The sequence below is a fragment of the Henningerozyma blattae genome, chromosome 3, assembly GCF_000315915.1.
Source record: "Henningerozyma blattae CBS 6284 chromosome 3, complete genome".
Classification (NCBI taxonomy): Eukaryota; Fungi; Ascomycota; class Saccharomycetes; order Saccharomycetales; family Saccharomycetaceae; genus Henningerozyma; species Henningerozyma blattae.
The window spans coordinates 276555-302955 of NC_020187.1; the positions used below are offsets into that span (position 1 = coordinate 276555).

The 26401-nt window shown below is 31.5% G+C and overlaps 7 protein-coding genes across 7 annotated transcripts; 2 read left to right on the plus strand and 5 right to left on the minus strand.

Moving 5' to 3' along the window:
* Window positions 1-172: 172 nt before the first annotated feature.
* On the plus strand, window positions 173-6589 carry BUD3 (Bud3p; the record flags this gene model as incomplete). The annotated part of the gene is made up of 1 exon (XM_004179414.1): window positions 173-6589. The coding sequence occupies one exon, from the start codon at window positions 173-175 to the stop codon at window positions 6587-6589; it is 6417 nt and encodes a 2138-aa protein (XP_004179462.1).
* Window positions 6590-7069: 480 nt separating this feature from the next.
* IDP3 (isocitrate dehydrogenase (NADP(+)) IDP3) lies at window positions 7070-8326 on the minus strand (the record flags this gene model as incomplete). The annotated part of the gene is made up of 1 exon (XM_004179415.1): window positions 7070-8326. One exon carries the CDS (start codon window positions 8324-8326, stop codon window positions 7070-7072), a length of 1257 nt encoding a protein of 418 aa, XP_004179463.1.
* Window positions 8327-8981: 655 nt separating this feature from the next.
* Window positions 8982-9770, minus strand: TBLA0C01300 (NAD(P)H-dependent oxidoreductase; the record flags this gene model as incomplete). Its single annotated transcript, XM_004179416.1, has 1 exon — window positions 8982-9770. One exon carries the CDS (start codon window positions 9768-9770, stop codon window positions 8982-8984), a length of 789 nt encoding a protein of 262 aa, XP_004179464.1.
* Window positions 9771-10670: 900 nt separating this feature from the next.
* Window positions 10671-12185, minus strand: TBLA0C01310 (uncharacterized protein; the record flags this gene model as incomplete). The annotated part of the gene is made up of 1 exon (XM_004179417.1): window positions 10671-12185. The coding sequence occupies one exon, from the start codon at window positions 12183-12185 to the stop codon at window positions 10671-10673; it is 1515 nt and encodes a 504-aa protein (XP_004179465.1).
* A 483-nt stretch (window positions 12186-12668) lies between these two features.
* TBLA0C01320 (serine/threonine-protein kinase) lies at window positions 12669-14072 on the minus strand (the record flags this gene model as incomplete). Its single annotated transcript, XM_004179418.1, has 1 exon — window positions 12669-14072. The coding sequence occupies one exon, from the start codon at window positions 14070-14072 to the stop codon at window positions 12669-12671; it is 1404 nt and encodes a 467-aa protein (XP_004179466.1).
* Window positions 14073-15104: 1032 nt separating this feature from the next.
* Window positions 15105-19463, plus strand: IRC20 (E3 ubiquitin-protein ligase IRC20; the record flags this gene model as incomplete). Its single annotated transcript, XM_004179419.1, has 1 exon — window positions 15105-19463. One exon carries the CDS (start codon window positions 15105-15107, stop codon window positions 19461-19463), a length of 4359 nt encoding a protein of 1452 aa, XP_004179467.1.
* A 3395-nt stretch (window positions 19464-22858) lies between these two features.
* Window positions 22859-23335, minus strand: TBLA0C01340 (uncharacterized protein; the record flags this gene model as incomplete). The annotated part of the gene is made up of 1 exon (XM_004179420.1): window positions 22859-23335. The coding sequence occupies one exon, from the start codon at window positions 23333-23335 to the stop codon at window positions 22859-22861; it is 477 nt and encodes a 158-aa protein (XP_004179468.1).
* Window positions 23336-26401: the final 3066 nt, after the last annotated feature.

The window sequence follows — 26401 nt, forward strand, 5'->3', positions numbered from 1 at the left end:
TCATTCTATAGACATATTCAACCTTTATAAACAGATATATATATATATATATATATTATTTCACTCCACATACATATACATTTTTTCAAATAGAAAATTACAAAGAAAAAAAAATAAACAACTACAAACCCTCCTCTATTTCATTACCCCAAACCATCATCAAGAATTAATTATGCCTGATGATTCGATCACTTCTCAAGTGGATTTCACGAATAATACCTCGACAAATACAAACCCATTCTTAGCACTTGACGACGATTCAGATGAAATTATCATCAATTTAAATAACAATTTATTACTACAAAATTCAGAAACAAATACAAACACTCTACAATATTTTGAAATTGAAAAAATTTCCAATGTTTTCTCTTTACAAGATGATTTGATTTGGGGCACAGTTTATTTCGCCATCTATGAGGAACAACAACCCCAGTCGGAATTGCCATCTTATAACGCTTTAATCATTAATAAATTGGGGGTTTCATATTTCCATGATATAGATATTTCTTCAAATTCAATCTATTATCCTGCTGTAGAAAATGTTTTACCCACTTGTAAAAATTTAATTGAAAGGAAATGTCTTGCAGTCACGCTTTTAAAAAGCTTCACTAATTTATCCAAAGATCAAATAAAATTATTGAAAAATCCAGTTATAAATAATTTAGAATATGATAACATTTATACAGGTGAATTAGCTTCCAAGGCAAAACATTTATCTAATAAAAAAATGCAAATTTTCATTAAAAGATTAAATTCTTTATCTCTTTTACAAAATAGGCAAATCACTTCCACCTTATATGATGTAATTTATGAATCTACAGAAAATAAGATGGATTTAAATAATAGATTGGTCTTCCATTTAGGTGAACAATTAGAACAATTATTTAATCCATTAACTGAATATTCTCCAGAACAAACAGAATATACTTATAAACAACCAGATACCCAGCCTCCAACACAAGAGGAATTAATGAAAACTCAGCCCACTATTTATTCCATCTGTGATGAATTATTAACTCTTCAAACAAATTTCACTCTTTTATTAGTAGAATTTTTGCAAAAATTTTTAATCACTTTAAGAGTAGAAGTATTAAATGATCAAATCCCCAATCTTTCCACTATAAAATTAAATCGTCTTTTCCCCCCTACAATCGATGAAGTAACAAGAATTAATTGTATATTCTTAGATTCTTTAAGATTAGCTTCTCCATATGGTCCATTAGAAATTTTAAAAGCTTGTAATGCAACGATACCATATTTTTATAAAGCGTATACAAGGCATGAAGCTGCTACTAAGAATTTTAATAAAGATATTAAATTATTTTTCAAAAATTTTGCTAAAAGGATTCCAAATCCTGAAATTTACACTGAAATGAAAATTGATACTATTATAAATGGTCCACAAGAAAAACTAATGAAAATAAAATTAATATTGGATAGATTATGGAATTCAAATAAAGATTGGAATAAAGATATTAACCATGAAGCTTATAAATATTATTCAAATACAATTGAAATTATAGATTCATTTGGTAGATTAGAAGGTCCTCTAAGTTCTTATAATACAAGAGTATTTACACCATCAGGGAAAATTTTAACTGAATTAGCCAAAGGTTGGCCACAAGAATTACAATATAAATGGCTTAAAAGACGTGTTGTTGGTGTGTTTGATATAATTAATGTCATTGAATCAGATACAAAATATGAAAGGCAATTGCTAGTGATATTCAGTGATTATTTAGTCTTTTTAGACATTTTGGATTCAAATTCTTATTATAAAGATGATATAAACGATCATAATAACAATCAACAGAAAAATACAACAAATAAAAAACCACTTTTATCAGATATTTTAATGAATTCTTTAATAAATGAAGTTCCATTACCTCCAAAGATACCAAAATTGGTGGTTAAAAATTTCACTTATATCGATAATGTTTCAGTATCAATTTTTAATGATTATAAATTAAGGTTCGATATTTTGCACGATTCAAATGATATAGATTATTCCTCTTATTCCATAATAGTGAAACTGTTATCATCTCATGGTGTTACTTCAAGAAAAATTTCAGATTTAATAACAAAGGCAACAATATTGGAAAAGGAAACCGCATTTCATTTATTTAAAGCAATAGACGCTAAATTCGATCTATATTGTACTGCACATGAATTGAATGCTTACGTTAATGAAAGAATAAAATCTAAATTTGCAATTTTTTTAAATTTATCACCAAATACTGAATTATTACAGCAAAGTAATCTTTATATGGCAATTTTCTTAAGTTTTATTGATGAACCACAATTCGAAATGATTAAAGTTAATGTCATTACTATTGATGGTCATACGGATGAATTTGAAATTCATTCAGATAATTTAATTGAAGTTTTATTAGATCAATTGAAATATAGTTTACCAAGATGTTATTCAAGCGTTGATTCGAGTATATCAAATCAATTGGTAGATATTAATAAAGATTTATTAGTAACTTTATTAGATTCCTGGACTTCAAACTTAAATTTAAATACAAAAAACATCATCCCATTAAATCAATCTTCAATTATACCCACTTCAAATAATATAGGGCCTGCCAATGATTCTACAATCAAAGACCATAAAAAGCAATTATCATATGGTACAATTACCACTTTCAGAAGTTATAAAAGCGACATAAAAGACGTAGATGATACAAATGAGCAATTAGAAGCTGATAATAATGGTAAGCCAGCTCCTGAAGATAATGAAATTAAAACAAATAATTCGACTAGTAATTTAAATTATAATAAACCAAGTCTTAGAAATAATAGTACTTTGGCTGAGGCGTCAAAAATTGATAATTCAAAAAGAAAAAGATCTTCTTCAAAAGTAAAATCTTTAGTTGACATTGGATTAACTGCAAAACCAAATTCATCAAATTCATCAAAGAATGATTTGAAAAAACAAACTTCAGAGAAAAAGACAAGTGTGATTTCCTCACAAAGAACCAAACCAAAGAACAATTCATCACAATCACAACAACAGCCACAACAACAACAACAACAACAACAACAACAGCAAAAGAACAAGAAGCAAAAAAAGGGTTTACTTGGTGCGTTTAAGGGAATATTTGGTAAGAAAAATAAATCACAAGCACAGAATTCTAAACTTTCAAAACCTACAAAACCTTCAACTTCAAATCAAGAAAATGCTAAGCCAGTGGTTTCTAAACCAATTGTCTCACAACCTCGTATGCCATCTGCCGGTAAATCTTCCATTGAGAATGATAAGATCAGTTTGCCTTCTAAGCCTACTATGAATGCAGCAAGACCTATCTCAACAATTACGACAGAAAGCAAAGCTTCTCAAATAAAAAATTTCCACGCTCCACCAGCAACTTCTAATGATTTCAAACTGCCTTCTGATATAGGAACTTCAAAATCTACTGATCAATCAACTTCAAAGAATATAAGTAAAGACGAAAACAGTAATTCAGGGTTACAACTAGAAGAAAGCAGTGCAAGAATTCAGCAAACCAATGTTCAACAAAATGATCAAAGGATATCATCGGTTATTCGTAGAAGCGGAGAGTTTACTACAATTCCAACTCCAATTGAAAACAATGCAATAAATGCTCAATCAGCTCCTCCAATTCCTAAGTCTACGAGACTTCCTCCACCAATCATTCCCGCCCCTGGTAAACCAACTGTGGAACTTTCAATTAATGACTCATCTTCTCAATTAGCAAATCCTACTTCTAATCGACATAATTTCACTAGAACTAATGTTGAAACTTCTCCAATAATCCAACAGCCACCTCAACCTGAAAAGGCTCAAAATATGTTCGATGGTGACTTATTTGGTGATTTATTACCTACAGTTACTAATTCGCCTATTAAAGCGAAAAGAGAATATGAGATCCAGGTACGTGAGAACTCGCCGAAATATAATAATATAAAGAAAGAAGAAGAAGAAGAAACTGTAGATGATCTAGTCAACAATCGGAAGATAGTTAATGAATTACAAGAAAAGTTTAAACAAAATACTATTAATCATGTGCCATTTGTTGAAACAAAAGAAAGAATTAATAATGACTCTCCTCAGGACAAAGCCATCATTTCAACTAAAATTAAACAAGAACCTATTGAACCTAATTTAGAGCAGATGTTCCCTGTAATTCCAAAACCAACCCCAAAAAAATCGACTGTTAACAGATCTGCATCTTTTAGAGAATTATTTGAAGTCACAAGATTGGTATTGGATGAAAATGATGCTAAATTTAATTGGAAACGATTACCGAGTGATAGATCCTTAGCACTTGATAATGTAGCAAAGAGAGGGCCAATGGAAGATAATGCTTTTAAAAATATCGCAGCTAAAAAGCTACAGTCACACCGCATACCAGCTAAAGTTTTGTTAGAATCTGCAATTAATAGTCAAAAGACAGAATTAAAATATACATCACCAGATGATAATAAATTTTCAGAAGCCCCACCAAGTCCTGAATTTAAAGATGCGGTTGATAATCTTTCCTTAGTAGAGCAAATGCCTGTTTTCCAAAATACGATTGTCAGCAAGGAGAATAGAAAGTCTACTACTTTAGGAAGGTATTATGAAAGCCATAAATACCCAGAGGAACTAGAGGAAGACTACCATGATACACATGAGGAAATTTTGCAAGAATTTGCTAATATTGTAGAAAGCATATCAGAGCCTCAAAACACGGGTCGTAAAGGCTCTCCATTTAAAGTTGTTGGTAGGTCACCTTCTAAATTTGTAACAATGAATACAAACGATCTATTTGACTCCCCAAGATTGAATAATTTAAGTCTTGTAGAGGAAGATCCAGCAAATATTTCATCTGAATATAAATCACTGTCTCCACCTAAATCTGCTTCAAACAATTTTAAATCTAAAGAGTTCACAGAATCATCTAAAAGTTTCTCTAAATCAACTACTAACTTACCAAGTGAATTTGAACGTTCGAGGCCTATGAGAATTTCTCGTAGCTTAGCAAGCTCAAATGAACCCAAAAAATTATCTAACCGAGCACCACGCGTAGTTTCCGTTAGTCCAGTAAGAAAGTTGTCTTTACCTGTCACTAATACTTCATCACTAAATAATGGGAAACGATTATCTAGCAGTCCTGTAAGGATATCAAATGTCAATAATCACTCTCAGAATGTTCCACAAAGCATACTAAATGGGATTGAAACTGAACAAGAAAATACTATTACTAGACCATTCGGCTTATCTCCACAAAAGAATGATACATCTATAAGGTCTTCTATGTTCCATGATGAAAAGCTAGCTTCCACTAAGACTTCTAAAGGACCTTCTAAGACAAATAATAGCAATCAATTACCGATGAGAACGATAGATGGAAGTCCAATACAAATTAGTACATCAGATGGTAACTTAATTGGGTTTTCAGATATTGTATTTCCCGATACTCATTCTGAGGTATCTATTTCCTCAACAAAAAGTGAGCCCATCGAGAAATTAATTCAATCTTCATCAATATTCAATGGTAGTCCAATTGGACCATCTAGAATTATATCTAAATCGAATAATAATAGTCCCATTGATAGTTCCAAGATTCATTCCATGGCGATTAATGGATCCCCTATTTTAGCTACAAGAAAACCAGCCATTTTAGACAATACTAAAACAGAAGTGAAGGAACTTTATGATTCTAGAAGATATTCATCCAGCTTCAATGATGGTCTCAGAAGTGTGGTAGGTACTATGCCGAATAGCAATGTCTTATCTAGAAATACATCAGGAAAGACAGATGGCTCATCTTTTATAACAACTAATTCAAAAAAATCATCCAAGTATTATTTGGATGACGCAGATGTTGAAGATCCTAGAACTAGAAAGTCATCTTCCAAAGTACAAGCATCTATTGAAAACAATGATTCACACAATTATGAGCACTTCCCTAATGAATTAGAAGGTGATGATACAAATAACACAACAGTAGAAAGGGAAATTAGTGATGAACCTGTAGAAGATGTAATGGATGTACACACGGCCTATGAATATTTGGATGAATTAGATTTTAGTTCTTTTGATATGACTTTCGGTAGTATGGGTAACAATAATACTTTTTTGTTTAGTGGAGACGAGACACAATATCCAATTCATAAAAAATTACAAGAATCTAAAGATAATACCAGAAAAAATAAGTCGGTTAAAAATAATGAGAATGAAGGTCCAATATTTTACCGTATTCCAAAAATAAATACTCAAGGTTCTATTGCTCCAGTGTCAAAGTCTAATAAGGCCAATAAGAAAGGTAAGTATAATAATAGTAATACTTCCTTTAATAAGACTGATGATGATGCCATATGGGTATCACCAAGTAAACTTGAATTATATGATATTAATAAACTAAGTGATTCTGCCCAAAAAAGAGTTATAAGTGGGGTGCATAACAAATTTCAAGATGGTATCCTATGCCAGCATGGAATGCCAATTTCAGAAAGTAATATGAACTTTAATAGTGAATTATCATATGCATATCTAGGTTATGTCTTAGATTCTGATAAAGATGAAGATTCTGGACTGGCTTCTGAAGAATCTAGCCCTCAAAGATTAGTATTTACTTAGAATTGGGGGGGACTTATCTACTCTAAATTTGTTTAAACCTATCATGATTTAGGGATCCATTATTAAATTAATCAATTTACAAAGACTATTTAATTTTAATATCAGTTCAATATTAGACATTTAATTTTATTTTATTCTGTAGTATATAATTTACTGTATAATATAATCCATACCTTGAACTCTTTTCCATTAATTTTTAAGAATAGCTTTTATTTCAACATATACATAATATTACATTCATAAACGTAAATATATATATATATATATGTAAAAATGAATGTATTCGATGAATATTAAATAAATAAATAAAAAAAACATAACTAAATAAATAAATACAAGATATCTGGGGAGAAAAAAGGAGTAGATAAAAAAAAAGATATTGGCAGTTCCAATGATTTAATGACTAAATAAATAATGATAAAAGTATAAGAATAACTGCTGTTATTTTCTTAAAATTTTGAGTAAATAAATTTAGAATCATTAACGAAAAGTCTTTGGGAATTCCTTCTTTAACCTCGATTCAACACCTTCGATAAACTCTTCTGTAGTTACATATGAACTTCTATCAGTAGATCCAAGGATCAATGCCAAATCTTTTGTCATTATATTATCTATTTGTACTGTATTAATTGTAGCTTCTTCCAGCAATTGACCAAATTTTACCACATCTGGCGTATTATCAAGTTTACCTCTTTGAATAATACCTCTTGTCCAAGCAAATATAGACGCAATTGAATTTGTCGATGTTTCTTTTCCTTGCTGGTGCAACCTATAATGTCTTGTGACAGTACCATGAGCAGCTTCACTTTCAAAACTTGAACCATCTGGTGTTAATAATACGGAAGTCATTAAGCCAAGAGAGCCAAACCCTTGAGCTACCACGTCAGATTCAACGTCCCCATCGTAGTTCTTCATGGCAATGATAAACCCACCTTTTGACTTCAACATTTGAGCTACCATATCATCAATTAAACGATGTTCATACCAAATATTTAAAACTTTGAATTTGTCCTCGTACTCTTTAGCATACATTTCTTCAAAGATATCTTTAAATTTCCCATCATATTGTTTTAAAATAGTGTTTTTAGTGGTAGAATATAATGGTATTTTCCTCTCAAGAGCAAACTCGAATGACGCCTTGGCAAAATCAGTAATAGATTCAGTGGTGTTATACATTGTCATGGCAACACCACCATCTTTAGGGTATGTGAAAACAGGAATTTCTAAAGGTTCAATTTTTTGCTTAGAGGAATCTGCTGGAGTAAATACCAATTTCAATTGGCCTTCGCATGGTATCACAACATCAGTGGCCTTGTATTGATCTCCAAACCCATGTCTACCGATAATAATAGGTTTCTCCCAATTAGAAACTAGTTTTGGAATCTTATCAATAACAATTGGTTCTCTAAATATCGTGCCACCTAAAATGTTTCTGATTGTACCATTAGGGGATTTCCACATTTTCTTCAGATTAAACTCTTTAACACGAGCTTCATCTGGTGTAATGGTAGCACATTTTACAGCAACACCATGCTTCTTTGTGGCTAGCGCAGAGTCTACAGTAACTTGATCATCTGTCTCATCTCTATTTTGGATAGAAAGATCATAATAATCCAAATCAACATCCAAAAAGGGAAGAATTAGCTTGGACCTAATCAAATGCCAGATAATCCTAGTTTGCTCATCACCATCCATTTCCACAATGGGATTCACAACCTTGATACGAGATGCTGTCATTTTTGCCAAATTAAATTTTTAAAACAAAATAATAGTAGTAAACTAGGGAAAAAATTTTTAAAAAAAAAGATACTTAGGGTTTTAAGGGATACAGCAACAGTACAAAGTCAAAAAGTTAAGGGCGGCTAGTTCCTGGCTTACAGAAAATATATTGATGTTGATATAATAAATATACTATCTGTTGTTTGAATATCTAAAAATACTGACAAAGAACCTCGTTAAGACTAATTGCCCACTAAAAATTGGGAAACCATAGCCCTTTTATACTTTGAAGTTCATAGCTCCATTTATCCATTATGACTATGGGAACCCCGAGTCTCGGGCAAGTACACTGCGGGGGTGACTGTGGAATCTGGACAATTCTTGGACGGGGCCGGCGGGGAAATGCATCAGAGCCAGAAAATATAGTCGGAGAAGATAAAATAATCTGGGGTAGGCAGATGGCGGCTAATTTGGCGGAGACGCGAAAAAAAAATGTGGGGCAGAGCAGTTATATAGGTCTTACTTGATTGGGGAAAATCTAGTGCGAAGAAGAGAATGTTTTAAAAATACAATGGAAAAGATAATAAGCTCAGCAGTTAGTAAAAAGTTTATTGCTAAATAGACATGTAATTAAAGACACTCTATAGGTGTATATAATGTGAATTTAAAAAAGCTATTTAGTTAGATCCAAGTGAATATTCAATCCTGTTTGTCCAGGAGACTCAGTACCTTCTTTCAATGTCAGTTCTAGTAAGTTGTAATCACCGCCATTCTGAATTCTATATGGGATTCTTTTCTTTGTTTCTAAATCATCTAAATAGTTTCTTAATTTATCTGCCCAATTGTTAAAAGTTCCATTGTTCATCTTGATAGTTTCATAAACACAGAAGGATGGAAGAACTTGGAAACCAGGGTAGTATAAAATACCGTGATTAATTGGGAACAGCAAGTAATCAATATTACCACCAATACCACGTTCAGTATAATGGCTTTTGTGACCACCAATGGTTGTAATAATTAAAGCACGTTTATTGGTGAAGGGGCCCTCACCATATTGGTCACCATAATGGGTCGCAGTATGTTCACCAACGCCATAAGCGAACTTGAAAGAAAAGACTCTATCAATCCAACCTTTCATTATTGCTGGCATGTGGAACCACCAGAATGGAAATTGGAAAATAACTGTATCAGCCCATCTGAGTTTTTCTTGCTCAGCCAAAACATCTTCGGTTAATGCACCAGCTTCATAAGCAATACCAGAATCAAGCATAACATTTAATCTTGTATCTTCGTCATGATTTAAAAAATCGGTAGGTTCTATACTAGCTTGCCATTTCATGGCATACAAATCACTCACAATAACTTCATGGCCATCCTCCTTTAATTTCTGAACAGCCACTTCCTTCAAAGAATGAGTCAAAGATTGCTTTTCTGGGTGGGCATAGACGATCAAAACTTTCATTGTATAGTTGAGAATTTTATTAGTTGATTAATTTATATTTCTTGTTATAAATGAGTGATTTGAAATTATCTGCCGGATGGTTCTGACCCTATACAAAACCATTATGAAATTGAATATATTTCAATAATTCATGCCACTTATATAGTTGAATTTTTTGTCTCTTCCTTGTATACACTATATCATTTCAGTATATATTTCTTTTCTACTTCTACAGTTTTTGTTTTGTTTTTTCATATTATTCTATTATTAGTTTGTTGTTCAATATATGTATGTATATATATGGAAAAAAATTATTTGTCAGCAAGTTTTCGCTACAGAGTTTTCTTAGTATCCCAGATTTCAACGTTCATTAAAAAAAAGATATAATAGTTGCAGATAACGAAGTGCTAGATAAGTTATTTTTATGCTTGAAAGTTATGTTTTAAAGATGGATAGGAGATATGATCCTATACATTCAATTCAATTATTAAGCAAGCATTGTTTTTCCTGTGTACTTTCTGCGCAATTAAATTAGCTATAATTTTATTAATATATACGCTATTATTTATATTTTGAAAATGTGCATATATAATGCAAAAACGATGTAAAATAGTGTGAACCCTATCAAAGCTTCAAAGGGTAGAACCAAAATCATATCTCGAACCTTTCCAATAATTAAGGATATTTATTTTCCTTAAAAACTTCATTGCACGTGTTTTATTGGCCATTTTGTCTCTTTAGTTCAAGCCACGCTTCAGACTAAGTAAAAGAAAACCCAAAATATACCTGGCAAAGTTAAATTTAACTTTTTAAAATTATAATCCTGTTGGTTCTCAAAGGACAATCATACATAGTTTTTGACGTTACAGGGTGTGTATTTGTTTATAAATATGTATATGAATGTATAAGTTTCAACGGTATTTAATTTTCTGAATTTATCTTGATCAATAATTCTTGTAATGATTTGTTATCCATTATATTTGACTCTATTGAATGACATGTAATCCCGTGTTCTTTCATTACGGCTTCATCAATTTCTATTTCACCTTGTTTTAAATAAATTATATCAGTAACAAATCTACTCCAATTTGATTTATCATATGAAGATGAGCTATTAGCAGTCATCAAATTAGGAGTACTATTCCTTCTTATTTCATAATTCCTTAAAGATTTTCTCATTGACCCTACTACAGTTTGAACGTATTGAGTTCCTGAAAGGCCGTAAGTTTCTCTATCATATTTATTATTTATTAGAAGAACTTTTTTAGTAGAAGTTCTTTCAGCGATGACTTTAGCAAAATTACCCAAGATTAAGATTGGTAATAAACTTGTCATTAAAGAACCAATGGAAAAAACAATCATATCTGCAGTTTTCAATTTATTTATAGCTCTTGAATTACCAGTAGGTTTAATTTCTTCACCATATGGATTAATATATAGGATTCTTTTAATTGGTGATTCTAAAATTGAATTATCATCTATCTTATTAAAATGTAATTGGGAAGCTTTTAATTCCGGTAAGATGGTAATTGGATTTGCAAATTCTTCTTCATTATCTTCATCATCATCAAATGCATCGTCATGGCGTTCCATTGGATCCAGAGCAGTTTCTTGATCATCAGATAATACTGAATCTTCATTGCTTAGATGATAGAATTGTTTGTTTGTATTAAATAAATGATCATTACTATTATTGCTTGTTGTAGATAAATTTTTCAAAGAATGGTTTAATAATAATTTTGTAGAAGATGTAGAATTTGAATTTGTTCCACTTGTGATATTTGAGTTTACACCACTATTATTCAAATTGGGAACTTTAGAAGGATGTGAAATTTGTGATTGGCCAGTTATGACGGTACCATTTTTCAACAATGCAGAAATATGATAAGTATGATTTGTACTTATACATGGCATAATATTTAAAAGTTGATGACATCTACCTATTCTCATCATTAATTCAATGGCAGCATCCAAAGAGCCCATAAATAATCTTACACCAGTTAAGAATAAATTCCCAATAGAAGCCATTTCATATTTAAAGGGGTTTGATAGTTTTGTTCTTTTCAACAATTCTGATTGAATGTGAATGATGAAAGATCGACACATTTCCTTTTTCTCCGAAGAAACGTGTTTCCAAATGTCATGTGAACCTTCGACGATTTTATTCCATTCAATCTTGGCAACAATTGGATCATTTGATAATCTGTAACCAAACAATTTTTCCAATTGTTTATCATTCAACAATCTAATGATACGTGATCTAATATCACCAATTGCAGGACCACCAATTACTCTAAGGATTTCACTTGTTGACCCACCATTATCCGAAATGGGTAAGATATAAGTCAATTCATAATTTTGATCCAATGAGATCTTGTTGAAACATTCTGTTAGAGAGTTTGTAGCGGTCCCACCTGATAATACCACGATATTCATGCTTTTTTTTGTGTTCATCGTATTGTAATTTTTGAAATGGTAATCGACTGGTGAAAAAAATAGAAAAAAAAAAAAAAATGAAAAATTTTGAATTGAAATTGTGTTATTTATATAATAGTTCGTTACTACATTCTTGTTCTTTATACAGGGTTTTTATTGTGGAACTATTAATAGTACTTTAAATCTGTGTGTATGTTCCTTTTTGGAAGAATTTTCAACCCGAGAGGGTACATGTCGAAATGGGGTAAGACTATAAAGGCTATAAAGGTGGGGACAAAAAAAGACACAAAATGTTTCCAGAAATGGTAACGATTGCGGCGGGCGAGAATTACTAAATATGTAAATATGTAAATATGTGAGTATGTGAGTATGTGAAGAATAAGTTTATTATGCAATGAAGAATATGTAAAATCTAAATAATATATGTAAAAGTCTAATGAGGTAAAATTACAAAGGGAGGGGGGATTGAGGCAATGCAAAAGGTTAATTGTTTGCGAATCTTCGACGAGCGATTGTGGAATTGGAAATGCTCAAGTTTTCAGGGGAGAAAGTGGTCATGGAATGAACCATGGAACTCTTTTGAGAATGGCGGATTTTTCTTGAATAAGTAAGCGTAGTTGCTATGAGAGAACTTGCATCCTTTATAGTGGAATTCTTCTCTATATTTGAATTTGGTAAGTTGAATAATCCATTTTCTGTGAGTTTAGTATGGAATTCGTGCACTGTCATTGTGGAAAGTGTAGATGCTGAAGTGGTGGAAGAGGAAGCAGATGAAGAAGAGGAATCGACTAAAGTAGTTTCGTCATCTCTTTGAAATTGTGATGTGATACATGATTCTTCGTCTTTCAGCCAAGGATCGTTTAATAGGTCTTCCAATGACCATCTCTTGTCTGGGTCAATTTGTAATAGATTAGAGACACATCTCTTTGCATCATTGGAAACGTCATTCCACCAAGGTTCAATGAATGAATAATCACCATGGATGATCTTGTAAGCGATTCTATCTCTTGAATGAGCGTCTTCGAATTCATTATCATCAAAGAAAGGTGGGAATCCACAAAGCATTGTGTATAGGACACAACCGATGGCCCAAATATCGATTCTATTATCATAACCGGATGGATATCTTCCCAACCCAGTCTTGATTAATTCCGGAGCAGAATAACCTAAAGTGCCACATGGAGAGAATGCAGTTTGACCTTGGTGTAAGATTGTACTTAGACCGAAATCTGCCAAGAAAATACCCAAATCGTCATCTTCTGATTTTTGCATGGTTTTGTTTAATAGGATATTTTCAGGTTTGATATCTCTATGGACGATCCCCTTTTTATGTAAATTTAAAACGACTTGAGCTAATTTTTTGATGATTAATTTACATTTAGCTTCAGATAAGAAAGTATATTTGATGATTTCATCGAATAATTCACCATTGGGGATATAATCCATGATTAGATAATAATGTTTTTTACCTTCAATGAAATTATGGATAGGAATGATGCCTTCGATATTAGAAGCAATTGAATGGATTAATAATTCATTCTTGACAGTATTATTTTTATTGATAGATTTCCTCATTGACTTGATTGCCAAGAGTTTTTTAGGGTTAGAAATGTGTGTAGCCAGGTAAACTTTGGCGAAGGCGCCTTTGCCCAAACGCGAGTGGATTGTATAATTGAGTAAATCCTTTTGCTTCTTCGTGGTCTTGTGAGTGGGCATCGATGTTAAGCTGGTGGTGGCATGAATATGTTGTTGATGGATAACTGGTATAGTTAACGTAGACATTGTTTGTTTGTTTGTTTGTTTGTTTGTTTGTTTGCTTATGGTTTGTATAATTGTGTATGTGTGAGTATACGGATCTATAAAGTTGAAGTTTGTATTAAGGTCCATCGACAAGATCAAAACCAATACAAGAGATGCTTTGACGTAGCTTATATATCAAGTATTTTGTTGCTACCGGATTGCCTTTATTCCATTTCAAACCGGTTGTCAAGTAAACAATACAATCTACAATGATTGGACTACCATCACGTATTCTACCCACTACTAAGCTGATCATCAATCAATTAAGAATTTTTCCGGAGTATGCCTGCTTTAATCAGCAGCCACGATTAATTAACCCGTTTATTGAAAAATAAAGTCTTTTATTGATTGGAGGATCGAGTGGGTTAGGCAGTGGGTGATTGGACCTTTTACCCAGGACACACCCTCTTCGCTCACGTGCCATGAAAGATATTCCTTTTGAAAAAATAACTCCAATCGACGATTCTCCAGTTTTAGAAAACTACTTGCCCAGTAAATTTGCCCACTGATAACAGAATTAATCCGTTTCTAGAACTGGCCAAGTAACCCGCGCAGCTAATAGGAGATTAAAAGAGACGGAAGAGACTGTAAGAGATTATTCCGACATTCCACAGAAAATAGGTGCAAGTCTGACTGTCTGTCACAAAGCGGCGATTCCCCGAAACGGAATGGGCCACGGTGCGGATCCTTTTTGCCTGAGGGTCAAGAATGCCTTCTATGGCAACTGAAAAAAAAGAAACGTCTGAAAAAATGACTGGAGAACGAAGGCAGCCCGAAGGCAGGGGCAAGCCAGATTGCCGACGGGGCAATTGGTGCGACAATTTCCGCAGAGGGCCAAGGCAGGTTTCCGAGTATTTCCGAGTGGGTGGGCACCCTTGCAGTAATGCGGGCGAGATCAGGCCAAACTAGAACTAAGCAAGACAAAGCAAGACAAAGCAAGCCAAAGCAAGCCAATAAGGTCCAGCGAACAGAGGGTGATGGCAGGACCCTCGTAAATCCCGTGGAGCGCCGTGGGACTTACTGGTTCCGGTAAGTACCGCAGAGGTTTCTTCCTCTAGATGTGCGGGAAGTCTGCCTATTTGGGAAGTGTAGATCTCGCGTGGCAATAAGTTTTTGCCCATGAATAATACGAGTGAAATAGATAACAGAGCAATAAAGCAAGCTTATAGAGTGCAGCATAGTGCAGCAGAGTGCAACAGAGCAGCACATCATAGCAGCAACAAAGAGAGAAGAAGAAAAAATAAAATACCAAGCAGAATGGCGATAAAGATGCCATCTAATAGTCTTCCACATCAGGTATTTTCCATTCCAGACCCTGTAGCGGTTGCCCAGGTTATTCCGCGGTGGAATTCCTTGCCTTTATCGGAATTGCCCAGTACCGATTCCAAGCAGCCGCAAAAGAACGACAAGACAGCCGCTGAGGATCGGCCCATGGCCAAGAAGCGGAAGATTGAGCCGTCAAGTGTGATGCATGCCCTGCCAGATCTGCAGCTACCGTTTCGGGAAGGTGAAAGGGGTTCCGTGGAACAACAGCAAGAACAGCCATTTCCAAGTGGCAAATTGGGGTGGCTGGAAGAGGAGATCGAGTTGGCGGATGTACGGCTGAGATATGACCCAAGGGATGCCGTTTTGGAGTTTATAGCCGAGCAGGACAACGTTAGTAGGTGCTCAATTCAGTCATTCCAATTGCCTGTTTTAGCGGAGAACCAAGATGTGGCAAATAAGCTTTTATTAGCCTTGGTAGGCTCCTCGCCATCCCTTATTCCGACGACTTATAGAGTCACGATTAGTAGGGAAGGAATTAGAATTTCTCGGATCTTTTTCAAGATACAGTTGGATGCGTTTAATAAACTCAACAAGTACTTGATCTCGCTCTTGGACTCGTTGTATTATACTCCAGTGTCTTCTTCGTTCTTTGATCAAGATTCATCTAAACCTTTGCATTCGAAATTCAACAAATTTCTTTTAGATTATACAAAGTCTATTTTACCTATTGCTAACACACGTTCGATCGATATAGATTCTATCCAAAGCCAATTAAACGTTAATCTGTTACCTTTCCAAAAAGACACTGTTAATTGGTTATTAGATAAAGAGTTGGCTTGCAATGATGATAATAGTTACAATGAGCCGAATCTATTGCAATTCCTTAACAAATACATAGCCGTCGGCTACCTCCAGATCTCGCCCGATCTGTTTTATAACAGATTCACCAATTATTTCCTCTCTCAGGATTCTGCATTGCAATTGGCTCGCGCCGAACATATTTCCTCTTCTGGAGATGTGCGGGTTTTCGGGACCTCTGGTCTATTGGCTGAAGAAATGGGGTTGGGTAAGACTGTAGAGGTTATATCTTTAATATTATTAAACAAATCTCATAGTGCAGGTACTGGAAAGAGGAAAACAAACTTGATTGTTTGTCCCAATGCCATTATCCAACAATGGTTATTAGAATTCGATAAAATTATTTCTCCCAATTCACATTTGAAAATTTTTCATTATCAAGGATTTAAGCATTACATTCAAGATAAACCATATATAGATTTAGTAGAAATCCTTGACGAATTCTCATCTTATGATATCATTATCACCACATATTCCATCATTAAATCAGAATCGCATTATTCGAATTACAAGAGAAATGATTATCGATACATCCCCATCATGAAGCATTTGAAATTCTTTAGAATTATAATAGATGAAGCTCAAATGTTAAAAAGTGCAATCTCCTTAGCTATGAAAACAATTCAAGATTTACAAACAATACATACTTGGGCTGTATCAGGAACTCCCATTCAAACTATAAAGGATTTCCAAACCATCTTGTCTTGTTTACGGGTTAAACCATTGAATATTTTACCAAATTTCATCACAAATTTATACAAGGGCAAAAGGAATAATATTCGATTCAATTTAAACGACATTTTACAAATTTTCCAAGATTTGAATTTATCAATTAGACATTCCAAAAATGATGTGGCCAACCAAATTAATATCCCCAAACAAACTCATATCTTGGTTCCTTTAAGATTTTATCCAGTGGAAAGGGATAATTACCAAACACTTTGGAATGAATTTTTAAAGGATTCCAATTATAATGATAATGGGTCCAATGAAACACATTTATCTCTACGAGAATTGAACCATTGGTTTGCTCAATTGAGACATTTCTGTTGTCATGCAAGTCCATTAACCAAAACTTATACAGATAATATAAATATGAGCATCTCCTCCATTCAAAACGTGGATGACATTTTAAATACTTTAATCTTGGAAGTACAACGGAAAATTAATTCCAAGATTAAACAGAATTATCAATTGAAAATCCATGAAGCTCAAATCTTGATGGAAATTGACAAATCTCCTTTGAAAGCATTGGAAGTTTTAAAAAAATTGGAACAGGATTTACAAAACTCGATTTTTGCCTCCTTGTCCAATGAAACTGAGCTAAAAGATTTACAATTACTCTTGCATCAAACTTATTTCTTTATTGCAACAGCTTATTATTTCCTAGGTTCTTATAAATTAGAAATCATTGATAAAACAAACGAAGATACTCATTCCTCCACAATGTATTCAGATATTTATTCTCAAGATCAACTTAATACTATCACTGAATTCCAATCCTTGGAAACAATCAATTATAAAATAGCAAATGAATTGGAAATTAAAATATTATCCAAAGAAATTCAAACAGTAAATTCGAATATTTCTACAATTAAAAATCAATTGATTGATCAATATGATTCTATTTATTTAAATCAGTTAATTCCAAATCCAGATTTGGATCCCGAATATAATGAAATTATCTCTAAATTAAACATTCAATCCATTCAATATAATACCCTGTTGGATCAATTAAAAGATTTATTATATGTACCTATAAAATTCGATAATGAAACGAAAAATAAAAATTCAAATAATAATACCATTGAGACTACAGAATATGAAAACTCATTGGATTTACAAGATAAAATCTTCTCTAATTTGTCAGCTTTAGACTATATTTTAAATAATAGAGATTCTATTATAAATTCAGATGATTCAATTTTAATGAAAAATATTAAAGTGACGAATATAAGAAATTCTTCTGTTTATCAAAAGACTTTATTAGGGGATTTAAAACTTATTCATGGTAAAACTATCAAACAAGTCTTTAATGAATTGAAAAATAAAAATATCATTTTGATGAAAAATCAAAATTCTAAAATTGACAACAATTATTTAGATAATTTACTTAAATCATTCAATGATGATATTAAAAGAGCAAAAATAATTAATAAAAGATTTAATACCATTTATAATTCAAAATTAGAATATTATGCACAATTACAAAAAATTTCAGATTCTTTAACTCAGTTAAATTTATTAGATGAATCAGATCGAAATAAAATTATATTAGACGTTATTAAGAGGCAAAAATTTGAAAAAAATTTGATAACAATTTCAAATTTAAATTCAAGATTAAAATTTTTAAATCAAAATAAAATCTTACAAGATATTTCTTCAACAGAATCCATTTTGAATTGTTCCATTTGTTTAACTAGTATTGAAATCGGTTCCATTTTAAAATGTGGTCATTATTATTGTCAAGATTGTATTTGGAATTGGTTAGAGAAGAGTAAAAAAAAAAATTGTCCCATTTGTAAAATTGAAACAAATATTAATGATACTTATAATTTTAAATTCGATTCTACTAATAATGAGGCAACAATATTGAACCATGAAATTCAATCCATTCCTAAAATTAATAAAGAGAAAAAAAGAAATACAACTTTTGAGTTCTTTAATGATAATCAATATGAGCAATTTAAAGATTTAAATTTAGTTCATAAAATGTCAATAAGAGATAAATTTGGTGCCAAAATTGATTTCATTATCAAATTAATCTTATATTTAAAAGTTAAATATGAGAATGAAAATGAAAATGAAATTGAAATTGAAAACAATTTCAATAAAATTTCACCTCCACAAATATTAATGTATTCCCAAAATTTAGAATTCTTAAAAATTATTTCAAAAGTTTTAGAAATACATGATATTAAATTTATCTTATCTCTATCAAATGTTGCCAATATTGGAAGTAAAATCTCACAATTTACCAAAGATTCTTCAATTACATGTCTTTTATTAAATGTTAAATCGTTAGGTTCAGGTTTAAATTTATTAAATGCTCAGCATATTTTTTTACTTGATCCAATTATAAACAAATCTGATGAGTTACAAGCAATTAATAGAAATTATCGTATTGGTCAAAATAGTAATACTTTTATTTGGAATTTCATGATTCAAAATTCAATTGAAGAAAATATCTTGACTTATAAATGTAAAATTAATTCACAACTGAAAAGAAATATCGAGATGAATGATAATATAGGCTTGAGTAATATAACTGAATTTAACGAAAGTGATTCAAAGACAAATTTAGATATACCATTGGATCATCTATGGAATTGTTTTTTTCAACACATTTTGTAGAGAATTTTTATCATATATCTCATTAACTTTCCACAAATGTTGTTGTTGTTGTTTTATTTTTTTATATAAAGATATTTCTATTATGAGCTTTAAATATTTGTTACTATTTTTGTACGTATACCGAAACATTTAATTGATACACAAGATTTCACAGGTAACGTTTAAATCTCATAAATATTCCATGAGATATTTTTAATTGTTTTAAAGTATCTTTGTTGTTATTGTTATTTGATTGAAATTCCTTTTTTCATCATTTAAGAAATGGCCCAAGAAATTTTTGTAATTTTTGGAAATTAATTTTTTTAAAAGATTAATTAAAAAATGACATATCATTTTTTAATTCTGTTTTTTTTTTATGCAAGTTTCATAGAAAATTATTTCACTAAAATGATATATGCAAGTAGTTTAATATATTGTAGATCATTAATCAACAAGACACGGCGAGGTAGAAGCATGCAGTTTATTTTCTTCACTTCCTTTAAGAAAAAAACTAGATAACTATATCACAACTGAAGTCTACTAGAATTAAATAAATTGGTATAATAAATTTGCAAGACAGGCCTGGGCCCAAAATATTTTAGTATAGGGTTCACACGTAACAACTTTAACAGTATTCTTGATTATTCACGTGTATATTATCAGCAACAAGAGAAAAAATTACAAACTCACAGAAAAAAAAATTTTTGTCTTTTTTTCGAATATCTTGAAATTCTTAAACTTTTTTTTTGATAAGATATCACTTTTATTAAATTAACAAGGGTGGTGAGTACTCGATAATTGAATTGCATGCTTAGACTATTCAAGTTAGGTATTATTACTAAAAAAAACATCCTTTACATCATGGGTGATACGATTATGAGGTTTAAACGTTATTATTACCATAATGAATTGAGTACTATAAGTAACATCATTAGATGTCATAGTAAATAACAGTATGGTGATTAGATGTCATAGTAAATAACAGTATGGTGATTAAATGTCATAATAGATAAGCTTATATTGTTTAAATGTCATGATTTATTCCGGTACTGCTCAAGAAACTGCTTTTGTTGCTCGGACTTTTCGAAATAAGAAATTTGCTAATAATAGCACATATACTATATTTGGAAATTAGATAAAAATAATTTTAGAATGATTTAGATGGCATACTTACGAAGGAGATACTTCTATTTAGAGACAAGTTTTGGATAATTGTGATTTCTCACTTGCTTAGATTGATTTTATAGGTTGAAAAAGTTTCTAAATATACATTGATAAGGCTTATTAGCTCTAGTAATTTTAATTAGTAAGTTTTATTTGATTTTTTTTCTATAACTAATTAATAAGAAGGAATTTTATAGGACTACTTTTCTTTTACTGCCATTATTCAATTTACATTCACGTGATGTGATTGTTTTCATAATAGTTGTGACGTTCTTTGATAGGTTGAATGGATTTTTCAAAACTTCTAAAAACTCCTCTAATTAGTGATAAATGATTCTAAAAGGAAATAGCTTCCGGGAATTTTTAAAAATTCTATAGCCCCAATTAACTATGTAAATAAATAAATTGAAAATTAAACTAAATCAAAAGCGATGTATAACACCTGAATACTATTTTTCTTAATAATGGATTCAAATTTAAAGCATATTATCACAATGCACACAAAGAATGAAACTCATACGATTTTGAGAAGCAAGTTATTCTGCGCATTGATTTAATTGGTTTAGTCAAGTCTATGAATCTCTAAGCTGACATGTCAACAAGGTTTTAATAGAAATAAGACAATTGAGTATGTTTGTTTGTTAGGTAGAAGAAATGGTGATACTTATTAAGCATAGGGGGTAGTTAGGAACAATACTTGAGTATCTTAAACTCTGCCAAAGTATGTGACTGAAATTAAATGTTAAGCTTGAGGCTTATATGGTGATGCCCTATAATTGAATAACAAACATGATACAATTTTCAGGCACCCAATTAATATATTATTGTTGTTATTATCATTATTATTATTATTACTATTCGATGGAATGTTATTAAAACAACCTAGGGAGTAATATTTTCAACGATTATTTGTTTTATACAAAAGTTATCGTCCTATGGATAGGGGTAAATTTGAAAGTAGGAACAAAACAAAAACATACTCACTACAAAATTTTAAATCTCATGATTTAATGTAACACATGTATTGCAGGTACAATAAGTGATTGTAAAGAAATAGCGATCCAAAATACAAGCAATAAAACAAACGGTCTTATCTCGAAAATGTATGAAAAGCAAGCAAGTTCAAAACGTTTTACACAATTAAATCCACGATTTATCTCAACCTTGCGTGGAATGTGTTGAAGTATGACATTTGTAAGGAACTTGTTATAGAATACAGAAGAGATGGTATGTCTCAATTCCCTTTGGATGTGTAACTTTAATGTACTTGTCCACAATGACTACTATGACAAATGCACAGTTATAAAAATATAAATAATGCAAGCCTGAGTCTAGCTATCCATATTGGATTAATCAAGTAATAAATTGCTATTCTTGCTCTAAAAACACTATTTGTCATATTCACCAAATGGTATACAGCTGAAACTTTTTGCGATGAAGCAAATTAACCTTTCCAGGAATTATCAAGATATCTCAGCTACCCGTTCTGTAAATTTTTGTCAAGATTGACGCCGGGATCTTTTCGGAAACTAACCACAATTTACTGACACATATTTTCCTAATTGGGACGGGAAACGGCAGTTAATGGAAATATTAGCAAGCAGTCTTGTCGTGTATTATTTGTCCATTTGTCATTATCCCTAAAAAGTATGAGTCCAAAAGGCTATTTCCTGTTATGAAACAGTTACGGATACTATTACACTGATGGCATGCAAATATTATATTTTACGTTACTTCTGCGACTCTTCAATACCCAATCTGTAACCTAAGTTTACTAAGGTCTGCCCCTCGTCGTTGGCTGTTCCCAAAGTTTTATTGAAACGGGCATCTAGAACGACAGTTTGAAATTTGTAAACGCGATACAAGTTTAATGATGAATTCCTTTTGGGCTTAGTTTTGCAACACTAAACTTTCCTGATATCTCCGTTGCAAAACTTTCTTTTCCAATCATGTTTGGATAGAATTTACAGGCTCCCCGCCATTTTATCATCATCAGACAGCTTCCCCGCCAATAAATCTCCGCTGATGGTTTAAGAGATATGTTTACCCTTCGCCATAAATGTGGATCCCTTTGCCTAATTCACTATCCTGACTACTAGCAAGTGGCATAGGATATATTTGTTGAGACAGCCCATTCAGTTGTTATTGTTTCCATCAACTAATTTGAATCACTAGGACTCATTTAATTTATTTCTTAGCTATATATATTGGTTGCCTACACTTTATATGATCATCGTGGTCCTTCAGTAACCTCACCTTATCAACTCGGTTACTATTTTCAACTCATTATGAAACTTAATGCTCTTAACTGTTAGCTTGACTAATGAAGAAAATAGTTTTCTTCTCATTTGTGTCTTCATAAGGCATTGAAATAAACAATGAAACTCATGACGCGTGAATAATCTTATGACGTGCAATAGTCTTATTACGTGCACTAGTCTTATTACCTTCAATAGTCTTATTACCTTCAATAGTCTTATTACCTTCAATAGTCTTATTACCTTCAATAGTCTTATTACCTTCAATAGTCTTATTACGTGCACTAGTCTTATTACCTTCAATATTCTTATTACGTGCACTAGTCTTATTATGTTCAATATTCTTATTACGTGCACTAGTCTTATTATGTTCAATATTCTTATTACGTGCACGCGCAACATCTTGGTGTTGCTTAAATTAATAGAATTTTTTTGCATATAAAAAGGAGCCATAATTTGTTCAATTATCATTACTTGTCAATGTTCTTCCGAAAGAGAACCAGGCATTCACATGCCTCTTAAGGTGAGGCTAATATTTATTTATTAGTTACAAATTATTCAGAACATCTCAGTTACGGTATACGAGATAGAGTTTGCAGGCTCTTGATCCAAGATTTTTAAAGGTCGATAAGGGATTCTATCCTAATGGAACACTTTATTGCTCATTCAATTCACGGTTTTGAGAGTAGGTTCGTTGAAATAATTACCACTGTATTTCAATGGGTGGATCTTTGTAAGTACAAGAGGTTTTTATTGAATTAACTTATCCACTCTCCTAACCACAAAGTCTTTTTTCTAACTTTTATTTCATTTCATGTTTGAAGGAATAGAAAATTGATTGCATTAAGTCGGTTAATTATTTATTTTTAGAAAAACGTAAATAATTTTTTTATTCAAAGCTTCTATAGATATATTTTAATTAAAGCTTTTATTGTGGTGAATTTTTACTCTCTTCCTAATTAGTTATGTAATATGGTTTGTGATAAATCTCTCGGTTCAAATTGGCTACCCAGACTCTTTGATTTCAATTTGGTAGGCATAAATCAAATAATAATCGAAATATAAATAGTTTACAATACAAGCTTTTGAGTAATACTATCAACACCTGTTATGGGTTTAAATTAGGTTACGTTAATTGAATATTTCATTATTTGAAACTTATTATAAATGATGCTATAGCAATTCATTATAATAACCTTGTTTAAAATAAGTAATTTAAACAATATGTGAGTATAACGTTATACTATCCAAAAATATTTGAAAAAAAATATCCCAAAGTTGAGTAACATCCTTTATTTGTGACATCACGGCCGTAACTTCTTAAAATAAAATATTTTGAAGTATTGCTTTAATAGATAATATATTAAACCTAGCAGCTGGGTGAGATAGAAGTAAAAGCGTTCCTCTGATAAATTATATAGTAACTAATAATGGCAATAAAAAATTGTACTTGTATATTATTATATTGTTGATCTTTTTTTATATACCACTATAAGATTTTAGGGGCTGCACTATTACCGCATTTATACATGAGCTAATTAAACTCTTATTTGTAGTTAATCGTTGAATGCATAAAATGTGAATATCGATATTGGGTAGTAAACGCTACAATTTCTAAAAATAATCATTCAAAGTAATGTTACCCCAAGTATATCTAAAACAAAATATCAGTGCCTGAAACATGTAATGATTTATTTAGTAACTATAGTAACCATTAAAAAATAGTAAATTTTCTTAAATGGGGTATCTACAACGAGAAAAACCCGAGAGGTAAAACTGTTTTAAGTCAATTGTACAGAGTTTCAAAACTTGATAACCGTTACCGATAATCCACAGATGGTAGAACCTAAAATTGAAATAAATTTAAAAATGTGGGTAATATTTTTATACCTTAAGGTTAGGGTGGAGCAAAAGTTTCTATTTTCTAGCGAATTTACAAATTTGGAAGTTTATTTTTCTTCTAAAATTAACCATAACAGAGCTACTCTAGTGTCAAATTCCGGAAGATCCTATAAATTAAATAATATCGTTTAATGACAAATTTATTGTAATATTCTAAAAGAAATTTTTTTTCTTAAATAAAGAAAAAAGATACAAAATAAGTAACTAAGTAAAATTTGACCACATTTTTAAAGAAATACTTGTCGGAAATTTAAGTATTGTTTTAAAAATTAAAAGTTTTTTTAGTGGTTACATAACCGTAACGCTAATAAAAATGTATTACAAAAAATGCTGAGAAATCTAGCTAAACGATACATTGCGAAGAATGTATGAAACCAATCACGAGGTGTTAATAAATTATTTAGCTAGATATGTAGATAGATATGGTACTGGTTTTACAATATATTATAGAATATACTAATTAGGATATGGAAAGAGTAAAAGAATGTCTTATCATGAATTACCACGAAGATAACGTGGGGATGGGGGGTGGGTGGCGGTAGTAAATTCTTATCATTTTGCCTACAAAAGAAGCTCTTTTTTGCTGATACCCCAAATAATATCTTTCCCAGATATGTCAGAAGGCGGTTAAGCGAGATTCGGAGAGGAAATATTCCTAACTGATAATAGGCATCGATGGGTTAGCTGATCAACAGCTTACAAAAATAAACAAAGTAATTAATTAGATTATAGAGTAACAATCTGTTTCTAGGAAAGATTAATTCGTAGGATAAAAAAGTACTGGGATTCAAGAGAGCTAGAAATTGTTATACAGTGTTTAAGATGTAAAGACGATTACTTTATTTAGACATATATAGTAAATACTATAACTAAAATGAATATATTTCTTAAATAGTGTTTTTCGATATAAACAGAAAAACACATTTTAAACAATAAGTCACGTGATAAAAGTCTTTTACCACTTAATAGAAAATAATATAATCATATTCCAGCAAGAAGGGTGTGGGTTACTGAAGTGTTATTTCTATTTCCAAAAAGGTTTATAGTGTGAAAAACTAGTGGACTCTTATATCTAAAAAAAGAGAGATAATGTAATGATCTGTATCTCCTCTTTAGGTGCTAAGAATTAAAAGTAATCCCTTCATTTAATTAGCATTAGCATAATGTGAAGGCTTTTGGCTTATCATAATATTTCTAGTATGTCTAAGTATTACATCTAAAGAACCATTAGGGTGCCAGTAGAGTTGGTATAAACTTACATTATAGAAGAAGCAATGTTAAAAGTAGTTTATCGTAATGTGCTTCTAGTGTAAATTATTTTGGTACTAAAACCTTCGTTTTTCTGTTGTAAAACCGTCTAAGCGCCGTCGCCTTTCACGTAATACTTACAAGAAATCAGTACAAGAGAAGCCTCGAGAGAGGACCGATCAGGTGACCACAGCTGAGAAACAACTATTCAGCAGGCGTGGAACATCAACTGTAACCACTGAATCTGCACCCACGTCTGGTTCATCTCGGACACCTATTAGTAAGAATGACACCCAGGTTTCAATGAGTGTACCGCATCTTGTAACTATGCACCCAGAACTGTCCAGCTCTAAAGAGGTATATAAGGAGCATGTATAGATCAATATA